Source organism: Osmia bicornis, chromosome 16, assembly GCF_907164935.1.
Source record: "Osmia bicornis bicornis chromosome 16, iOsmBic2.1, whole genome shotgun sequence".
NCBI lineage: Eukaryota > Metazoa > Arthropoda > Insecta > Hymenoptera > Megachilidae > Osmia > Osmia bicornis.
In genome coordinates, this window is record NC_060231.1 from 6,589,493 (window position 1) to 6,611,694 (window position 22,202).

The 22,202-nt window shown below is 49.1% G+C and overlaps 2 protein-coding genes across 23 annotated transcripts in view; one reads left to right on the forward strand and one right to left on the reverse strand.

Annotated features, from left to right (window-relative positions):
- LOC114879140 overlaps nucleotides 1-22,201 on the forward strand; it is an 81,782-nt gene extending 59,581 nt beyond the window's left edge. For 7 of the 22 annotated variants that reach the window (XM_046289221.1, XM_046289220.1, XM_046289219.1 and 4 more), the window contains 15 exons: nucleotides 3,935-4,094; nucleotides 4,953-5,090; nucleotides 5,604-5,775; nucleotides 5,942-6,097; nucleotides 7,409-7,554; nucleotides 8,317-8,370; nucleotides 8,541-8,609; nucleotides 9,099-9,188; nucleotides 9,726-9,788; nucleotides 10,369-10,594; nucleotides 10,989-11,099; nucleotides 11,167-11,274; nucleotides 11,360-11,542; nucleotides 11,618-11,717; nucleotides 18,061-22,201. In XM_046289221.1, the coding sequence (XP_046145177.1) occupies nucleotides 3,935-4,094; nucleotides 4,953-5,090; nucleotides 5,604-5,775; nucleotides 5,942-6,097; nucleotides 7,409-7,554; nucleotides 8,317-8,370; nucleotides 8,541-8,609; nucleotides 9,099-9,188; nucleotides 9,726-9,788; nucleotides 10,369-10,594; nucleotides 10,989-11,099; nucleotides 11,167-11,274; nucleotides 11,360-11,542; nucleotides 11,618-11,717; nucleotides 18,061-19,428 (3,144 nt within the window). In that variant the 3' untranslated portion in view covers nucleotides 19,429-22,201. The other 15 variants (XM_046289237.1, XM_046289238.1, XM_046289239.1 and 12 more) reach the window with 15 other exon arrangements.
- Nucleotides 278-21,849, reverse strand: LOC123988596. The gene is made up of 5 exons (XM_046289244.1): nucleotides 21,774-21,849; nucleotides 2,524-3,142; nucleotides 2,175-2,280; nucleotides 1,900-2,108; nucleotides 278-1,838 (listed from the first exon to the last, which is right to left on the reverse strand). The coding sequence occupies exons 2-5, from the start codon at nucleotides 2,650-2,652 to the stop codon at nucleotides 1,302-1,304; spliced, it is 981 nt and encodes a 326-aa protein (XP_046145200.1). The 5' UTR covers nucleotides 2,653-3,142; nucleotides 21,774-21,849; the 3' UTR covers nucleotides 278-1,301.
- Nucleotide 22,202: the final 1 nt, after the last annotated feature.

Here is a 22,202-nt window from a genome sequence, read left to right on the forward strand (position 1 = left end):
TATTTAATCTATACGGTTTACATTTAACAAAGCTATTTCTGTATAATTTTCAGGTTAAAAAATTAGCGTGCATGACCGGTCGGTAGTTCTAGTGTTAATAATCAATCCGTCCGTGGCCGTAAAAGTAATTAATAGGAAAGGAAATAATGTTTCAAAATGCGTATACGAATCAACAGATATATCTTTATTATGTCATGTAAGCATACATAAACCACTCGAGCAGGAACACGGTGCGTAACGTCAGTCGGATTACGCGAGCGAGACCGTCCGAGCAGGGCCGAGAACGCGCCTCGTAAAGCAGTCGATTTTTGGTGAAAGTGAAAGCGATTCGGTGAACGGTCAGGACCAAAGGGCGAAATCAAAGCTTGCTTCCGTTCTGATCGAGTAGATCCTCGGTACCGGTCGAGCAATTCGTGTTTTCCGCCGGCAGCTTCCGCGCGGACCAGATTTCACGGTCGAAATTCGCGGCGGAACTCGTTCAAGGTATGCCCTGCGCGAATCGGTACCGTTCGATCTCGTAATCCCCTCGCCTTGAGAGTTATTCTCGGGTGAAAGTTTTCCACGCGTTCCTTTCAGGACGAATCACGTTCCCTACGGCAGGTTGCGTAACGACGCATCTATAGCACGTAACGTTGGTAGGTTGTAACGGGAACACCTTTAGGGCCCGACATGGGTAATCAACGCCATTTGCGTAATAATCCGTGTCCCATCGCGATTCGCGCCATTTGCGACGCGGGATCGCTGTTTTCGAAAGCGCGGACCGCGGAGAGAGACTCGCGCGCCTTCGCCCTACACGGACTCGCGGATGCAGAAAAGCGGCGACGATTACGGAATGATCGCGGAAAGAAAGCCGAAATATCGCTGGTAGAAGGAAACGTCCTTTTGCTTAAAAGGGTACTCGCGCGACCTTTTTTTGCCTCGGCTTAGCCTCGCCTAGATATCGATCTGTCCTCGGTTTTGTAACGTCGCGCGTTTCTTCTATCTCGAGTTTTTCCGAGATTGCGGCAAGCTGTTGCACGCGGTGCTAGTATTTCACCTCGGACGAACAATGCAGACTGCCGCGTTCCCTTTTTTCCTCGACGAATTACGGCTAACGTAACGTTATCTAATAGTTATCCAGCGAGATCGATCTCTAAAACGCGTTACATCGTTCGCAGGGAAAATGTAATGGGTTGAAATTTCACCGGATAACCGGCTCGGTTAGGATCGGACGAGTTTGGTTACGTTTCGAACTGGATCTTAACGGAAAACGAGACCGAGCGACAGTCCAGTTTGATTTGTACGGTTTCTCCGTTTTCGTCTCAAAAATTGCCACACTCGCTTTTCACGTTCTTCAGGATCGCGCCGCCGAACACGCGTACCGGTGTCCTGCTCCAGGAGACGAGCATCAGAGGGCCGCCAATGAACGGGCTTCCTCTGCCGATCTCGCAGCGAACGTACGACAGTTTCACTAATTGCAAGCCGAGAGGCTCTTTGTTCGAGCCAAAAACTCTGTCTTTGTAGGCTGCGGTGCGATTCGCCAGCGGTAGCTGAAAACTGTCGGCGTATCGACGGGCCCGCGGTTGGTTGGAGACCGGCAAGGTCCGCGCTGCGTAATCGAAGCCGGGTTGCGTTAACTTCGCAGGAATCCGCGCGAAAAGGGGCGCGTTGGCGTAACTCGATGAGGAGGAGGCTTCCCGATGCTGGTACTCCCTCGCGAGGGGATCGAAAGCCGAGGCCAGTAGAAGGTTGAAGCCCAGAACCGACCCCTCGACGCCTTCCTCCAGTCCCTTGTCGAAGTCCGTGTACTCCTGTCCCAGTACAATGTCGCCTCCGCTGGGTATCGCGTGACCCGCCGTCTGAAATCGAACATTCCTCGTAGCGTCACTCGATCCGACGCCTGTCGCCATGCGTACCCACCTCCTCCGATTGCCCCCGAGCCCACAGTTGCCCGTTGATCCACAAACCGTACAGGCCGACCTGGTTTTCCCAGCTGAGACACAGGTGGTACCAGCGATTCTCGTGGATCTCGGTCGTCGACGCGATCACCTGTTTCCCTCCGATCTCCAGATGGACGCTCCTCCCTCGCGGGGATATCCAGGCGCGGACCAATCGCTCGCGTTCGTTTTCTGTCGAAGAGGAGGAGATTACGGCGATATTGCGGAGAATAATGTTTGTTTTACCGATGAGCTTACTCGAGTAGGAGAATATGGAGTGAGGGTGAGTGAGGTCGTCGGACTGGATCCACAGGCAGAAGGTGAACTCGGTGATCCGTGGTACTGGTAGCTGCCATCTGAGGAACTGGAAAAGTCATCGATCCTAGTTAACGATCGCGGCATTCCATTCGACGAATTTAGCCTCGCCTCGATCGATGCCTTATAAGTATGTTCCGCGCTAGGGCGATGGCTAATAGAGTACCATTGTCGCGATTTCGCGTAAATCGATTGGAAAGTAGGTGGACGTTCGTTGGCGGATCGGTAACGAATCCGCTTCAAGGACTTCGCCGAGGGCCGAACGATTATTCTTTTTGAAGAACTTTCTCACCTGAATGTAACCCTTCTGAGTGAGCTGCGCTTTGTGCATCGGCGTCTCGCGTTGCTTGTGCCCTCCGGAACAGGGACAAATCGCCAGGCCGAGGAGCAGAAGTAGAAAATTATTTCTTGACATTTTCATTGTGGTTCTTTCCTCCTTTCGTTTGTATTCTTCTCTTTGCTGTCTTTATTCGTAATCGCTTCCTGTTGCGCTCCAGGCCTGCTTTCTTCGCTTTTCGCAGTCAATCAGGTAATTGCGAGAATTATCCCGTTGCTTGTGTGTCCGACGAGAGCCAGTGTAGCGAACAGTCCGCGCGAGTAAATAACACTAAGCACAGCCGACGGCGAAGCCGGCGAGGTGAGCTCCGCGAGCACGTTGAACGAGGAAGAGGGAGGAGGACCTTGCCCCTGATACCACTTGGCGAACCGTTTGCTTGTTGAGCTCGTACCCGCATCCCCTCTCTCATTTCCACCTTCCTTCCTTCCTTCCTGAACGGGTACCATTTCCGGAAACGCAGCTAAACGCTGCGCGGATCACGCGAGCGTCATGCTACTTTGCATTCACGCAGCACCTGCGTGGCGAGGGACTGCTGCTTGCTTCTGTAGTGCGATTAGGAGGGATGTCGGAGAGTCTGAAAATTTCGGGTACTTGAGTAGAGAAATTGGTACTTGTGTCGACCCGGAAGAATTTCTACTCGACTCGGTATAGCAATTGCCATTCGAGACAGCGCGGTTAGGCTACATATTTATGAATTATAAAAGGCGAGAACGAGTTTATTTATGACGGAAGATTTTCGAAAGCGCGAAGATAATCTAATCCGTAAAGAACAACAGTGATTTTTCCGAAAGGAAAGTTGAAATACTCGTAATCCGACAAACCCTTTTATGTAATTGTGAATCCTCGTAGGCGGCCCGGTTACGAACGCGACAAATCCGTATCGTTGTCCGAGTCGAACGGGAAAATTGCCGCTTGTTTATGAATCGTAAAGTCGGTTCATCGTTGCGCGTCCGCGGTAAAACGAAAATGAAAACCCCGATGCGTCTCGATGTATATCATTTTCATTACCATGCAACCTTTCGTTTTCTCTCTCGAGAGAAGGCGAAATTCAAGGAAATCCAAAACCTCGCGAAACCGTGTTTACCCGATTATACTTTCTACCAATGGTTTCTCGATCCCCCCCTTTTTTTCCATATTTGAACATACCGCTACTTTTTTATCAAGAGCGTTGCATAATTTATCCATTAATCTTCCGCGCTGTTTGTTCTTTACGGCGCTACGGATAACATCTAATCCCCCTCCCTTATCCTTTTAAACGGGTATCGTTTCGGATTTCGACATACGTGCTCGAACGAGCTAGTCTTCTGCAAGATACCAAAAAAAAAGCGAAGCTCGTAAATTACATTGTAAATATTTCTGCTTTCAGACGGCGAAGAACTCGACTTCCGGGAGCAGCGGCTACTACGTCGGGGGGAGCAGCACCCTGCCGCGAGGAGGACCGGTGATGAGAGCGTACAGTCCCGCGGCGTCGTCGGTGGTCGGGCCGAGTTCCACTCCAACGCAGCCTAAACCTCTGACGACTCCAGGTACACGAAAATCCTCGGAACCCTTCGGATCGTTCGATTATCCTAAATCAAGGGGGGTGGTCCTCGTCGTTTCGGGAATCGCCGTTAGAACAATCCGTTGCAGCCTTGACTGTATGCGTGTCTAACCTTGCGCCACGCTCTAATCCAACTAAAGAATCGTCTCGGGACACACGAGATCTCCTTAGCCCGCTTCCTTCGTTCTCGCACGCTCTGCGATCGTCGAAGCTTCCCTACTCGCCGGCAATCCCGATCCGCAAGCATTGCATGGCTGTCCATTAGGGGCGACGGGTAACCAACTCGGGTAGGGGTCGGGTACCCGACACAATCGGACCAATTTGAAAAAGTCTAGTACCCCGAGGGTTCGTACGTCTCGGGTACCCGTTCGACTTTACCCGACCCGACTACTCGGGTACCCACGTATCCTGAACTTCTGACCTCTGCTCTTGCTTGAACGCGGCTAAACCGTCCATGCCTCAGTATAACTCATTGCGATCGGTAGCACGCTCGATCCCTTGCCTGTACTGTGTGTTCACTCGGTCTCCTAGTCTGTATCTCGCTCTCTATCTCTCTGTCTTCACCTCCGTTTCCGTGTCCGTGTTCGTTCGATCGGCGATCATGGAAGGACCGTGATCGGAGAAGGGTGGAAATGTTTCACCGGGTCTTTGCTACGACGCGACGGAAGAGTGCACGATTACCGACGGAAGGTAACCTCTTTGGAGGTGTCCATAAGTGGAACCGAGATCTATTCGCGCGATTCTTTCGTGCACTTTTACCGCGCTGCTTAGCAAAGAACGTTGGATATGCTCGGGGAGAAACGCGTCGCAGGCTGGGTACATTGGTTTTTGTTTGGTTTTCCGGATGGTTGGATAGGTGGTGGCGGGGTGCCGCCGGCCAAGCCGCTTCGCAGCTACCAGTGTGGTAAGAGTCCCCTTGGAAGTCTCGGGGGCTCGGCACGCTTCTCTAGAGACAGTTCGGTCTCCCTCTATAGTATAGCAGGTCAGTAGTAATCCTTAAGTAAATCCCGGAAAGCTCGAATCCTTCCGCCAGTCTGATCGCGATCGCGAGCTGTCGGGCAGACGCATTGAGAAGCCCAGGGACGCTCAAAGAGTTTGAGTACGGGGCAGGCGGTTTGGTCGATGTACGAAGGCTATGGGAAACGATTGGCCAAAGAAGAGAGAAAATTGTTCGGTCGTACGAGACGCGCGACCCCTTCGAAGTACCATTTGCAACAACGTACACTTAAACCTTCCCCGTTTCCGAGAGTATCGGTAGAGCATCGTGGTCGTTCCTGGTACGTTGGTCGTGTCCGCTCCTCCCATTGTCACCGGAAAACTCGTAGAACTCTTTCAATGTCCCGTAAAGCACGCTCGAAAAATACAAAAAAGAAATGAAAGCATTCGCAATCTCTCGAGTCGCTTTGTCGCTCGTCACCCTCGGGAAATTGTGCGCGCCCGCTTGGTAGGCGGTCGTTGGACCCGTCCAACGTCTCTAACGCTTGCGATTCCGCAGATCGATTGCACGGCGAGAGCGGCTACATGAGCAGTCCCGAAAGGGGGGGAGGAGTTGGCTCCGGGACCGGAAGATACCCGCCTGGACCGTACAGCGCCGGGAGCAGCTACGAGGATCCTTACTACTCGCAGTACTCGGGGACCGTCACGCCGGTGATCGACGAGGAAGCCAGGTAATCAGAGTTCAACGACGGACTCGTTTTCTCTTTTATTTCCCCCCCGGACGTTATCATCGACGCGCGCGCACCCATGGTTCATCGATATTGCGACCAGTTTGAAAGAAAAGACTCGCGTCAATTTCGTGGATGGCTGATAGCGCGGATACGTATGTCTCTGTTGTGGGTGGTGCAGCGATACGGAGCTGTTGGAGGAATCGTACAGCCTATACGGTGTGAAACCGCCAGGCCGTCCGCCGTCCGGTCCACCGCGATCCCCGTTTCCTCCAGGGGCGCCACCACCTTTGCCACCCGGTGGTCAGAGCTACGACGCTACTCGGTACTGACTACCCTCTTCTCTTCGCTTCTTCTACTACTACTACTTTTTTCTTCCTCTTATTTTTCTCTTTTCAATTCGCGATAGATCCGCGGGATACCGAGACCGTCTTATCGCTCGATCCGTCACACGAATGCGCTTGTGAATGCGTGTGTGGTCGTTGGTAGAATTCACGAACCGATGCGTCGTTTACGGGGAGGATCGCGAAAGAAAGTGAAAAAGCACGCTGGCTTCTCTCGGGTCAACCCTTTCGCCCTGTCGGTTATTTATACGCTCGATGGCTGCGAGTGGACGATAATGTGCCACGATAAATACGGCGCATCTATTCGAGTTGATCGATCGACGTTCCCGTCGATTCCGTTGACCCTACGGGTGGGCTCGTTCGCCTCTCGAGACGGCCATTTATATCTTCCTTACCGACTGGACGAAAAACTCTCCCCGGAACCGAGCGTCGTTCGTTCAGTGCATGTATAGTACGCATCGAGGCATGCAGGTAGGTTGCGTTCGATATTGGAATTGCCGGGAATCGAGTTACCTGTCGAGTCGATACACCGCATCGCGTCGGGTCGGATCGGGTCGTCTCGTGTAGCGTTCGAAAACTTGTCCGACCGTTCGTAGCTACACCCTCTGTGTGCGAACGTGGATATGTAAAACGATGGAATGTAAGCATGCCGATTAGCGATCGTAGAGAGAATGTGTATCGAGCGCTTTTATGTATATATTCGTAATTGAATATCATGGCATCCTGTCGGAAAGTTTGTCGTCCTCGTGGTCGTGTTATCGTTTCCGATTACAGTTTCGTTCCGAAATTAATGCAAGCCGTTCGGGACCGGCCAGTTGCTTATTACGGATCAGGTCTACTATTCGGCTTGGCTTTGTTCTGGAACGAGTGAGAGGGCCGAGGTGGCGGCAAACTGTAAAGCGATCGCTGCTCGCCGGATCACTTTGAAAAAGGATGAAATGTATTATGCCCTCTCATTGTGGTATCAAGTGACTTTTTACTTCTCCTCGGATCTCTCGCTCTGCGGGCGATTTCAAAGAAACAAAAGGAGATATCGAGTTACTTATTTCGAGCCAAGAGGAAACATTTGCTTATTTCGGATCAAGACTGTATATGGACAAGATGCATCTGAGGGTGCCCGGGTAATTTTCGGGTACCCGACCACCCCTAGATGCATCCTATGGAATGCTTCTTGAAAGACGCTTTTGATTTTCATTAGAATTAGACTTTATTTAGTTCAATCTTCGATTTACGTTTAACGAAAACAGAAAGTACCGTTTCCGTTCTAACTTGTCGCCGATTCGTTGCTCTAGGATAAGAGTAGAACACATGGAGAGACAGCTGGCTAACCTGACGGGACTGGTGCAGAAGGCTCTGACCCACGCGCCACACACCAGTCCATCGCCGCGAGATTACTTGCAGGTTCCCGCGGGACGCGACCCATACGCGAGAGGACCAGGTACGTTCTCCTTTTATATCGCCTCTCGGCCATAACTATCGAAACGTCTCTACTATTTTCTCGTTAGACGCGCTATCTACGGTTTCTCTCTTCACTGCGAAACAGATTCTATCCTTTGGTTTTCGCGCGTAGTTTTTCTTTCCGCCCGCCGTCGACCCCCTGAACCTCATCTTATTTTCACAATTTCTCTTCAGTTTCCGCCTTCGATTCGTTTCGACGATAGGGTAAATGGATGCGCGAGTGTCTGCGTGAACGATCAGAAGGCAAGGACGAGAATAATCGTCGAAACGAATCCCTTCGCATTTATTTTCCATTCGATCTTTCGTCGCATTTCGACTCAGTTAGAAGCGTTAGCTCGTTTCGTTGAAGAGATTTCATTCTGCGACGCTTTACCGCCTCTGTCCCGTTCTTTCTGCGTGAATGTTGGTACCAACCCCTCGCTTTCTTCGTACGTTTCCTCGCGTCTCGGTTTTTATTTCGTTCTCTTTTAGAAAATTTCGATTTCGATCTCGATTCGCCTCGAACGGACCAGTCGTGAACGCATCTTCTGCTCCGTTCGAGCTAGTCGATTATGTGTAAACGTAGCAAACGTACATACGTTTCATGCCGCTGCTTACGCGCTGGCGATGGTGCTGAGATTTTCCCGAGACGTTCGATTAAAAAGGCGTTGAACCATCGCCGGGGTATAAGTAAAGCGGTTCAAAGTTTCCTGATACCCTGCTGTACAACTGCTTTGTTATTCCGATTTGACGCACACACCAGGCGCCGGGGACGAGTTCGACAAACACTCTAGCTCCAGCTCTGCCTCATTGCCAGGTGTGTCTCTTCATCTTCTTCTATCTTCTATTTTTCCTTCGAATCACTGTAACCGCCTGTATACATAATTAAGATATTATATTATACTGATACGTTATTGTATACATTTTATAATAGTGCCCTACGTATAACCAGTGTGATTAAAACGGTTCTCCTTTGTAAAATTCAAGTGTCTCAACCTGCCGTTACAGATGACTCGTACTTAAGGACTGACGTAAAACCACCGAAATTAGGCAAAGGTGCGGTTCGCAAACAAATTCTTTTATCTCATGTTACACGTGCTGCAACCAGCGCATGCATCGTTGCATTTTTACGTTTACCGTTCTCCAACTAGCACCGCACAAAACCTCATTCTCGATCCTCCCCCGCATCTTTGTTTCGCCTAATTTCTCGTCTTTGCACACCGTCCAAGCACGATTTTCTAAAGAAGCCCGATACTCGCGTGAAAATCTCCTTTAATTTCCTCCACCTTTGCGCTTTCAGGCAAACTCAGATCTTCCTAAATCCCCTGTCGGTTTATTCTCTTTCTTTCGCTATTCCTTCGAGTCGCGGAATTTCATTTCGAGCTTGCCGCGCACATTCTACACTCTTTCTCCACTTGTGTCGCACCGAACGCTACCTTCTTTGCACCATTCTCTTCGTTTACGCGCGCACGCTGTTTCGCTATCCCTATGAAAAAGTACAGGGACGAAGGAGAAAAAATATCGCTGATCAACCCTCTATTACAGACAAGTCGGTGTCGTTCGAAAAGTCAGTGTCATTCAGCGACGACCCGCCGGACATGAACTCTCCTAAACAGCATTCCCCGCAGCACGCAGGTAATGGTTACGATCGCACATTTTTATTATCGATTTTGAATGTACGGGTACCCGAAAATTCGGGTCGGGTATGTCGGGTAGGATTTGGAAAGTTCGTTCGCCATATAAATTTATTCGAGTACTCGAATTGGGTCTCGGGTCCCGAGTTGATATTCGGGTACCCGAATCGAGTTTTTATTCCCGAGTTGATACTGAGGTCCGGAACTGCGGGTACTCGAATAAGTTTATATACTGGACGAATTTTCGGGTTCCTCCCTACCCGACCCGAGACTCGGGTACCCGCCTATCGCTACTATTGCCGTTTTCTTTTAAGCACACTATCCTCGGAGACACGATGGGACAATTCAACCAATTGCTCTTCGCGATCTACAAATATATTAATTAATTCTTTCTGATTATAAGATGTAATTAGCCTCCATCGTGTCTCGAACAGCCCACTATTTTAAGCGTGTCCGAACGGGGAAAAAATAAACTCTGATTGTTGATACTAACGCAATAATCTCTAACGACTTCTCGTGCAATGCCTTCCACTACTAGCGGACACAAAACCAACGAAACCGGCGATCAAATCCTCCACGTTGCCGAGGATGTCTTCGCAAGGTAAAACTGTCTCAGTGTTTTTTTAAGCTTCCTCGTTCCATATGTGTTGTCGCCGTCATTCACCTTCCGTTCCCTCCTCCCTTCCGTTTGTTTCGTTCGGTTTTTGGTCCGCGATTTTCACCATTTTCTGTTCGATCCTCGAACATTTCCCTAACCGTGTCTCGTTCATTCAACCAATAACTCGAGAAACAAATCGTACATCCTGCACATTCTCCGCCCCCGCCCTTTGATCGTGCGAAAGGCGTCGCATGGATTAACACCGAGCGACCGAGTGGCGTCGACCGTGAAATTCGCTCGGTCAACGGAACGAGATCCGTTCAAGGATACGAGTTTGCATATCCGCGTGTTTTCAACGAACCGCGACGTTCCTCTCGAATTGTCCAATCATCGTTCCCTTCCCCGTTCCCCCGGGGCTCTGGTTCACCCAGCAGTCGCGTCCCTGGGTAACGGACCAAGCGTCCAAAGGATAATCGAGTCGGACGATTTTTCGCACTGATTAACGGGCGGAAATGGCGACGCTTTTTTTCCCCAACGCGAAACAGGGAGCGGTTCTTATCGAGGTTGGACCGAATGGTTTCAGAGAGGGACAGGCATAAGCCGACTCCGCCGCCGAAACCAGCGGCCCTGGTCGCCGGTCAATACGTTTATCGGGACTTGGCTCTCACGCCGGAAATGTACAATCAGCTGCGGGGCTTGCAGAAGAAGGCGAAGGATCTCAGGCAGGAGGTACGAAACCTCCGGCGCATGTCTCAGGCACAGGCGCACACCATACGGGAGACCATTCTGGACACGTTCATCACGATCAGGTGTGTGCGTTAAATAAAAGGGAATTTAGAAATAAAAATAGGGCAACGGCACGAAAGGGTACAAATGACTCTTATAATTATAATGCGTTTCGTAACCCTCGGACGGCGGACCAGGGAGAAACCCTTGAGACGGCGGATCCTGGAGAGGGCCACAATGTTTCATAAGTTTGGGTCTCGATTGACCAAGGGTTAAATAATTAAATATAATTATTTCGATTTTCAATAAACTCTCCTTATATAGCCACTCTCTATATTGCCAATTCCCTGAATTTTTCTAAGCATAACCGGCAATATAGCGAGAGTTTACCGTATTATCACGTGTGAGAATAATCTTTTTACTCCTCTATTAGAAAATTATAACAATTTTTCTGTCTCTAATTGGTGTCCGTTTCAGGGCTATGTTACTGTCATGCGGAGACGCAGCCTGGGACGCGGAGAAGATTCGACTGAGCCGCGAGGAAGACCTCTACAGGCAGGAAATGCTGAGGCTGGTAAAAGATCTGACGTAAGTGTACCGAATCTTTTCTCTCGATTCCACAGGAATGAATGATCATCGATTGAAACGATTTCAGCGAGCTGGAAAACACGGTGGAGGAATTGCGTGGCAACGTCATAAACAGGAAGACGAGGGTAAACATGTCCGACGTGGAGAACATGGCGTTGATAATGAGCAAATCGAGGTGAAAGACAAAGCAAAGTAAAAATCGTAAAAATTTTAAAAAATCCTCAACCCAATAAACACAGGGAAAGTTTGTTCCGTTTCAGCAAAACTGTGGCCGATCTGAAGGTACGATTTCCGAGTCTACAGGAGGGAATGAAGGGTCTGCTGAGCTCGGAAATGGAGATGGTCGTGCGAGCGGAAAAGTTCCTGAAGGAAGAACCCGAACGACTGGAGTCCGCGTTGAAGCGTTGCAAAAAGCTCACCAGTACCCTCGTGACGCTCAAACGGTAAGTAGAAAACGGTCTCCCTTTTTTCACGAGGACTATTCTTAAACGTGGAAACGCCGTTTCTGTGTTACCCAGCTTGGCGTCGGTGCAAGAGCAGCGATTACCAAACGCAGCGACGAGCGTAGACGCCGAGGAGACACCGCCGATAACACCCACTTCCGCTCAACATTCCAAGGTAACGCTTCAATAGCCCCGCTCGCTCGCTCGCCGCTGTCTTTTGTTTCATTTCCATTTCAGTTTCTCTCTCTATCAAATTCTCTATCTCTTTCTTCTCTCTCGTCTGTCTATCGATTTATCCATCCGCCGATTTATTTATCCGTTCTCCGATTCTATTCGACACCCACCCCCCGTCCGATTTACCCTTCCCTGCATGAAGTTCCCCCTGGTACCCGGACCGCACCAGCCCCCGATCTAGTTTGTCGCGCTTTGAATACCCTCTGCCCCCCCCCCCCCCCCCTTCCGAGAAGGAAGAAAAAAGAAAAGAGAAGCGTTCGATCCACGCGAGAATTAATTTTATTCGGGATGCAAGAATCTTCGAGGATCCTTCGAGGCTCCGACGAGCACACTCGTCACCTCATCTCGGGTCGTCTTTCTAGCAAACGCAAAGAACCGCGTGAAACGGTCCGATCCATCGCTTATGTAGGTATTGGCCAATGAACCGAGTAAAACGATTTTGTGGTATTGTTGCAGCGACCCACGTACACGTACATCGAGTCTGACCAAACGCTTAACTCCCCCTTCGTAATCCCTGTTAAATGCTAAAAAGCGCATGCCACGAGTGACGTAGAATTTTGTCTACACACACACACACGTATTTATTATTATACATTTGTATACATAGACTCTGATCGTACAGATTTAATAATATATTCCATCCACGTTGAAATGTACCCGCACACGTGTGTCACTGGTGCGTGCATTCACGTGACTTTCGCGCAATAGTCGTCGGCGAAAGTACAATTTATCTTCCACGATCTCTGTCTCGCGGGCTAAAATCAGATTTCCTTTTCAAATGCTTGCCCATTTGTTCGCTTTCAGCGGGCAACCGGTTACGGATCTAATCTCGGTGACCCTCGCGTTTTATCGCCAAAATTGCCGTGGTCCGCGAGCGTAGTACCCTACCATGATTTCTCTCGATCCTTATCGTTCTCGGTAGACGAGATCCAACGTAAACCTTGCCGAGAATACCGGCTTAGAGACAGAGTCGACTCGTTCGAAGAGCGAGCCTTCCTTCGGACCCGATTCCGCGGATAAAGAAATACCTGAATGCGTCTCTAAAGAAACATCCTCCAACTTGTGTCTCTCTTTGCGACATGGACCCCTCCACCCCGATCAACCCCCCACAACCAATATTTTCAGTGTTTGCTGTGTCCCGATAGTATAGATATTTTTTATATACATTTAGCAACGCATGGTATGACAAAACCAAACTCGGTCGTCGACGCTCCCCGGTGAAACAATCGTCCTTTTTCTCTCTTTCTCTATCTCTCTTTCGCTGTCTCTCTCTCTCTCTCTGTATCTATTTCTTCAGTTCCAACCCCCAACCCCCGACGGCGAACCCTCCGTCGCAAGCAATCGCGATGTCGACGAGTGCCGACGACCGTGTTTTGTCAGATCATTATCAGTGTTAGTTTTGTGTGACTTAAGGAAAACTTAAGGATGAATCTGCGTCGCGACGAGATACGAGACGAGCTCGTAAAAATGTTTGATACTTTGCTCCCTGTATTCTCTCTCTGTCGCTGTATTTTTGCATTGTTATTCTCTCTTGTCTGTCTCTCCCTCTCTCGTTCGCGAGAGAGACGAGTTTGTCGGTTCGGCAGCAGGTCGGGCCGCGAGCCAGCGACAACCAGGAGGGCTGATCTCTCCGTTTGTCAGGCGGTGGTCGTCGTCGTGGTCATGGGCGTAGCCAGGGGGGTGGCAGAGATGGGCACTTGTCCCCCCTCCCCCTGCTCTGGAAGAAGGAAAATTTGCCCTACCGTAGGAGAAAATTTGGATTTTGCCCCTCTCGATCAGTCAAAAGCGAGCGATTTCGCGTGGAATGAAAATGAAATTTGCCCATCCCTGGACTGATAATCTGACTACGCCCATGGTCGTGGTTAGTCGCCGCGTTCGGTCGACCCAACGGCCGGCCCCTCCGTCTAATCTCGATCTCTCTTTAGCTTGTCTTTTCGAAGAACACGAGCGAAGCGAGAGGCTCGATCGGCTGAAACGGCTCTTCTTTACTCGTTGTTGTCTTTTTTTTTTTATATCGTTCAGATTACGAGAATCGCAAGCGACGCGGGTTACGTTAATGAAAAAAAAAAAGAAAAAGAAAAAATTTATAATTATGCTGTCACTGTGCAGCGGCCAAAATGAAACGAACTGTTTAACTGTTAATTAAAGAAATATATTTGTATATATACATATATATATATTTCTATTTGTCTCTGTTTTCCTTTTTAACTAAACAAACCTCTAAACGCAGGTTACAGGCTACAGATAGTGAAAATGATATTAATTTTTTAGTATGGCTGGAAGTGGAGTACTAACTTCAAGGAGGCCATACAGACCAGTCACGAGTAATTTTTTACTGATTCATATTTATAAATTATTAATTATTATTCTTATTCTTATTATTATTATTATCATTATTATTATTATTATGATTATAATTATCATTATCATTATCCATTATTATTATTATCATTATCATTATTATTCTGTACTATTTTTATATATACTACACATATATATATCTATATATATATATATTCGTACACACACTCTGTATACATTTATATGTATACATCTATACATAATACACCTTCCCCGATTATACATACACACGTGTGATCCTTTGTTGTCGGTATGATGTCTGTCGCACGCGTCGTTTTATTATTTAACCCTTTAACCCTCGAACAGCGGAGTATGGGTCAATAGGGACCCAAATTTAAAAAACATGTACAAGAATATTAATTTAAAATTAAATGTATAATTTTGAAAGGAAGAAGAATACAGAGTATTATGGTATTAATATTAAAATCGGGGCTCTCTCCATGGTCCGCCTTCCGAGGGTGAAGATGCTCCAAGCATTTCGCCAAATTCGCCTCGGATTTTTTTACTTTTTTTACTCGCAAACAAGGTTTCAAACTGTTTCTTCGTGAATTCGTGAAAATTCTGCTCTAGTGTAACGTGTTTCTCTCGTTGTTCAGCATCTTACCGACACACACACACGCACACAGAAACAGACACACACCTAGAGCTTTATGATCGTTTTCCCGCTATTTTCTCCCAGCGCTTCTCAGATACATTCGATACGTTTTTTCAAAATGATTAAAGAAAAAAAAAAAACGAAAAAAAAGAAAGAAAGAAGAAAAGTAAATAGAACGCGACTAGCACGAAAATTTTTGCCACGAGATAATCGAGTACGCGCAACCCTCGGCTATGCTATACGCGCCTACGAGCTCTCACTTTTGGCCTTCTCGCAATACCTCCACCTTTATTACTCACTTATATACTCTTGTATTTACAATCTATATATATATATATACTACTCTCTAGATGCATTCGTTTTTACGATGTTTTTGTCTCCTTAGTTTTCTCGAGCGTCGTTCGAGTCCCGGTCTCGATACAGCGCCGCCAAGCGAGCCAGCTCGAGAGAAGTTTGGGCCGCGACGCGACGCTCTCGACGCCCCGGCACCGTGCCGACCTAAAGAAAGTAGCCGCGATCTCGCCTCGTCAGACACACTCGTTCCAATCCATTTCTTATAGTAAGGTGTACCTCCGTCGACCTACGTCTACTCTGTTCTCGACGCACGAGGTTTACATTGGATCTTTCATTAATTACCTTAAAAAAAAAAAAAAATCCGAGAACAATACCGCGAACATAACACATTCGACGCGTTACAAAGCTTCCGTTACCCTGCTTCTTCCCCTTCGACCTCATTCCACACGCATCATCTCTGTGGGGAGAATAAGAACAGAAGGAATCTGTTCGTCGCTCGAATTGGCACTCGCGCCACGTTATTTTTTTTATAAATTAGCTCGAACGGCCGATTGGACCAAAATTATCATCATCATCAGCATCGTCGTCGTCGTCGTCGTCGTCGTCGTCGTCAACGAGAATCATCCCCTACGACGAGTAGTCGTTTTTTTTGGATAAAAAGAGTCTTGAAATTTTTCAGCCATCCGAATCGTTTCGTACGTCATCATGCATCTATCACCCTCCGTACCTCGTTCTAATCTCTTTTTTTTTCTCTCTCTGTCTCTTCTTTATTCGTCTTTCGATAATGCACGACACCTCGCGCCGACACGTCGCTTTCGATTCTTGTAGAATTTGGTTCGCAGCTAGTCGCACCCTTTCGCTTCACCGTCCAAATTTTTCACCCCCTGCCTCGGACGAACGGATCGATTCGACGTTGTCGTTTTGTACGATACACATATTTTGTAATACACACGCTCCTTTTTTCTCTTTTTCTTCCTTCCACGCTATCTCTCTGTCTATCTCTCTATCTCTCTCTCTCACGCGCGCGCTCTATCTATTCTCTATCTTTTTCTGTCTCTCTATCTATCTGTCTGTCTATCTATTTTTCTGTCTCTCTGTCTCTATATACTGGGCATAACATGCGCGCGCGTACGTGCGGGCACCACCGACACGTACGCGCGTCCCTTCGACTCTCCGAGTCCGTAAATTTGTTATACTCTGCCTTACTATAAGGATTGGACCGAAGGTTTTGACTGTGTATCTCTAATTGGCCAACTTTTTTCGTACATTACTTTACCGTTTTTTTCCTTGTTTGGTTTTTTCGACGATCGCTCGTCTATATACTTTGGAGCATGTTCCTACGTGTGTACGCAGAGACGAGACGCGCCTCAGCATGCGGCATGCACGTTTACCTTCGTTCGACACGCCTACGATGTGTATATTCTATGTATATACGCTGTACATATGTGCATGCGTGTGTGTGTGTGTGTGTATATTTGTGTGAGGTTAAAAGTGTGCGAGAACCCAAAAATATCGGGTCAGGTTGGCTCGGCTCGGCCGGGGTGGGGTCGAGTCGAGTCGGATTGGCTCGCTCCGGCTCGAGTGGAGTCGCGACGTCTCGATTCGGGTTGGCTCGGGTATAATCGGTTCGACTCGACGAGAGTCGGATTTGTTCGGCTCGACTGGGGTGGGGTCGAGTCGAGTCGGATTGGCTCGCTTCGGCTCGAGTGGGGTCGCGACGACTCGATTCGGGTTAGCTCGGGTATAGTCGGTTCGACTCGACTCGATTCGGGTCGGGTCGTCTTCTCGAATCAAATACCGCTTTCTATAAACACTAACAATCCACTTCCGATCCAAACATCGATTACCCGTAATTTTTGGGTTCTCGTACACCTCTAGCGCAAATGTGAATTTCGATCCGCGTTTGCACGTGTCCGAGTTTGGCGTTATACATATGCAGCACTGCATGCCGTTTGAAGCTTCGTTTTTGCCGAACAGAAAGGAGTGCGTGCGCGATCGCGAGGCGTTCGTCGGGTACATCGACGACGAGTATTAAAAGCGAACCTCGACGAGAAAGAAAGATAGGTAACTTCGTCGAGAGCCGAGGACGCGTCGCGACGCGTGCAGCTTTACTTTCTAGCACACGGACCGACGAAGAGAACGCGCGGGACGAGACGCGTGGGACACGGGTCGTCAGGGGCAGCGTTCAGCTTCCCCTCCGGGCCCCTCTGTTCCCAACGAATCGCGACAAGATCTGATTTTCGATTTTTCATTTTTCGTTTCTCTGTTTTTGTTTTTTAAGTTGACTAATACTGGACAACAATCGATGCCAAACGTAAAAGAGCCCCAAACGAGTACTGACTTGTAACACGCACAACGCACGCACAAAACGTATAACCCAGACCGCAGGTAACTATCTAACGGAATTCATTAATTAACCGTATATATGTTTCCAGTTGACTACTTTTTTTTTTATCTTTCTTTTTTTGCGCTCACGACTCATCGACTCGCATCGTTCGATCTCGCGTCTTCCGATCTCTCGGTCATCCCACTTGTGTCGCCTACCTCCGCGTATCTTTTTTTTTTCTCCACCCCTAGCTATCACGCTCTTTAGCCCTGGATCGCTCGCTCACCAGTGTCTCACTCTGGCACCTTGCATGCGAGTATAATAAATCGCGAGCACTTCACCATTACCACTGGCATGACGTAGACGATAAGCGAACGGTGGATGCGCGATCCGATTCCTCGACGTCGCCGGAAGTTGCCCTCCGTGTTGGTTGGAACGCATCGTTTCTCTCTGGTACTATGTTCTCCTCTGTCTTCTCTGGCTATCGTTCTCCGCCTCTGACTTCTTTCCACGTATTCCAACTTCCGACGATCGCTCGAAGGGTAACGCGAGCGGAGCAAGCCGCGAGAACGGCGTCCGCTCTGCGTTGCACCGACGGATGGCGCCACTGTACCGTGTCGCGTGCGTAGAAGAAGCGTAAAGCGACGCATAGAGGTTTTTCGCTGGTTGAGATACGTAAACGTAAACGGGAACCTGTCGAACACACAGGCAACTGCCCCTGTGCCAGCGGAACGCACTGTCGTGGGGTCAGCGAGCGTCATCGGGGGAGGGCCCCACGCTCTCGAGCCACCCGCCGCCCATCAGCAGCGTCCGGAGAACGCACTCGACGCTCTGCTAGACGAGCTCCAGACGTTCTCGAGGCCGAGTTCGCAGCTCGGTCACGTGCAGACGTCGGTCAGAGGAGAGGCGCCAGCAGGAGCGGTCACGACGAGCGTCGGCACACCGGCACGGGCGCCGTGCATCTCGGACATCGGGAGAAAGGGAAGCATCGACTCGTCGAGCGGAACGGTGATAGCCGCCCTGGCGCCGACCGGCGCAGCTGCGAACGTCGCCGGTGGCACACTCCGCCGACTGCACTCTTATCCTTCTAGTTCGGACACGGACACCTCGCCCCCCATAGCGAGACTTCAGGTTTCGTTGCAGGATCAGCAGCCGAGTCTGCCCACATTGCCGCAGGGTTTCGTGCCGGGTCAAAAGCCGCCGGTGCCGGAGCGAAACGCGGAGCTGCTGCAGTTGGCCACAGCTAGAAGGGTCCCACCGCCTCCGCCACCGCGCACCAGCTCCAGATCCCCGTTGGCTAGCCCCACCAGTCCCCAGCTACCGCCCAGAAATCACTCTTGCAACTTGCAGACCGGCAACGCGACCCTGCGAAGACCTCCGGCTCGCGGTACTCTGCCGATCAAGGAGGGCAAGCCCCCGATGGCTCTACCGGCCGAAGCCGTCTCCGCTTTGGACGCGAGGCCGTCGCTGCTGCACAACAACGGGTCCACCGGGTCTCAGACGTTGGCGGTGCTGTCCACAAGCAACTCCAGCTCCTGCGAGAGCGTCAACTCGCAGGAGGGCCTGCAGATCGAGAAGGAGAGACAGGAGCAGCTGGACCAGCGACACCAGGAACTGCTGCGCAAGCAGAAGGCTCTGCAGGAACAATACGCGCGCCTTCAACAGCTACAAAGGAACACGGCCGGCCTGACCACCGTGCCACCCGCGCCCCCGGATCTCCTGAAGAAAACCGGCTCCGAAAGCAACCTGTTGGCCAAGATGGGTCTAGGACTCAGCGCCGCTAGTTCCGGATCACTGACCAGCCTCGCGGGCAAACCAATCGCCCCCATCCCTCAGGAAGCAACGCGAGCTGAACAGCCCGGCGAGCAACGGAACACCGCGTCCGTGAACTCGTCGACGTCCATCAGGGTCGCGACCATCGCTACCGCATCCACCGAGTCGAACGGCGCCGATCAAGTTCCGAACTCGGCCGCGATTTCCAACGGCGCTGCCTCCGCCACGACCGCCCCCGTCACCGTGACCCCGAGTACGACCACCACGACCACCAGCAAGATCTACGAGACGGACATTCTGTGACCGAGATATCGATTCTCGATCGACTCGACCGTCGAGCTGCTGGTCCGGCGGATCGCCAGGCTCGCGATCGCGAGTTAACGACTCCTCGAGGGCTATTCTCGGGCGCTGATTTTATCGGGACACGGATACACGTTTAACGGGAGGTATTAGACTGGCTAAGCGGCTCGTGGAAACGCGGCAGCTCGCGTTTCGATGGAAAGTAGGGTATCACAGCGTAGAGAACTTAGCGAGTCACGCGTTATTTATAATATCGATTATCATAATTAACGATATAGTGTTAGAGTAATCGTAAAGGGAAACGTAATCTCTGTCGGAACCCATCAGGGAGAGAGAGAGAGATCCTTAAACAGAGGGAGAGGGGGATCGCCCAACACCCTTCCAGGGTGTTCAACGATCACGGGAAGAGAAACAGGTACGTCGCGTTATGAAGTCGAAGCATTTCAGACTTTCGGAGATCCGAGTTCCTGTCCGAAACGCGAAGCTGTAATCGACTCCCTTCGGACGATGGGAGGGAAGAGGAGGAGGGTCCTCGTGTCGTCAAACTTTCGCGACGATTGTGCCAAACGAGATGAAAGAGTAAAGGAGAAAGAAACCGCGATTACTTGCTACCTTCTCGCATTTTCGACTCGGCCAATTCCATTTTTTACCCGCGACACCATCGCCGAACCATCCTGCGTACGTATAAGTATTTATTGTATCCATTGAGAAGAATACATATACAAGAGGGACGTGAGTAAAGGAGTATCATAAAGGAGTATTTAAACGAATATAGATAGGTAGATAAAGAGGCGGATGAGAGGGAGACCAGAATGTCGCAGGTGGATGCCGCAGACGAATTTTTCTCCTGCAATTTGCGGCGCGTTTCGAGTAGGTAGCTTTAATCACGAGCTCGAGCGAAAATGCGACAAAGGAGAGCGCGAGAAAATCCTGAGAGAGGCAAGATTTAAAGGAACATTGCTCAATATTTACCGATTGGAACGCGACGAGTATACATACGTATGTACGGTAGACTCTCGTTATATTGCCGCAGAAGTGGTTGTAGAGGTAGGAAATTTTTCAAGCTTACAATTGGAGGGAAATGGAAGATAAAAATATATCACTTTCGAGTGGTACTGTTATACTTGGAAATCTATATCAAAGAGAAATCCCTCGCGGGGCAATATAACGAGAGCCTACTCGTATATCGCGAGGCGTGCGCGGCGCGCCGTTTCAAATCCGATTCGTTCCACTTTCCAAGCGCAAATTGCGAAAAGAAATCGATTGTAAATTATTTAACAAATCAACCGCTTCTTCTCGAAAATCGACCGGCTTTTCTCTGTGTGCTTCGCGCGCTTTACGTTGGAACAGCGTCGCGAACGCCTCGACGATGCAACCCGTGAAACATTCATTCCTAATTCGATTAGTCGATCAATTAATTCGCTTGAATCGCATCAGCCAAGTTTCTGTCGTCGTACGGAGCGCGAGGAAAAGAATTGTTCTGATAAAAAGAACGTTGGAAGAAAAAGAAATGGTAGGAAATTAAGGGATCCGTGCTTCCTTCGATACCAGTGATTTTAATGGGTTAGGTTTCTCTGCGCATGCGCGACTTTTCGTGACGTACCATGATGGCGGCGCGGACACCAGAGTTTTTGGCGGGACTGCGCTGGACAGTAACAGGTTCTTTATCTTATAACATCGTATATACATATATTCATTATTTATAATTCCAAATTTTTAAGTAATTTAAATAAGATCAAATGCGTGGGCACTGTAGGTCCCTCGTTTCATGCGTACACAATGCGCATGCGCGGAATAACCTATCCCGCCTAACCTCGCTGTTCGATACTCGACAGAAATCCATGGTATATACGTACACACACATACATCCATCACACGCGTCACTTATATAATCTACACGCGCATACTTTGCTTCAGGCCTAATAGCCGATAGATTCGAAACCGTGCTTTTTCGATATTCCGTTCGTTTTCCGTTTGCCTCGTGACACATTGGCGCCGGCGGTTTCCTTTCCTCGTCGATCGTCGTCGAATAGCGAATTAGTAACAAGTTTCGTCTACTGTACGCGATCATCGTAATCGTGCTCTTATTTATTTTCTACGTACACACCATGAAACTCATCTATATGGAAGTAATAATTAATATACATATAAGGATAAGAGTAATACGAGTAAGATATGGATAATAACGATCGATCACACACAGTATTCAGTTGCGAGTGTTTATCAAAACAGAAAGAAATGCTACTCTATCCCAACGAACTAGCACTTGCCGTTCGATCGGTCTAGATCGAACCGCTGTGTATCGTGTTCCACCGAATACCACGACAAACTTAGATACTCACACTTACACGGGCAATCTACAGCCGCATATCGTCGCATTTGTACAAAGCTGCTTCTTTCTATCCGTCTCCTGTTCGTTTCATGCTCTTTGTTTATCCATAATAGTACGCGTTTCTTTCATCCATTTTACCTATCAATGTACCTGCGTACACCTGTCTCGTTCCCTAAAAATAACCCGCGAGAATTCATTCCCTGTTTTACCGTGCCACGGTAAGCAACCCTCAGACGCAGGAAGATGCACACCTATCGAGTTTGCGCGATGCAAACCGGGACCCGAATAGATTCTGTTCTTTCCATAACGTTAGCCGTAAAAAAAAAATATGTTTTAAGAATGTTTTCTGACGATCCTGTACGCCAAATCGAATTGACTTGTTACATTTGTAAATGTTTGTAAGTAACTATCACGTAATAAAATAATCGATTAATAACCATCGAAG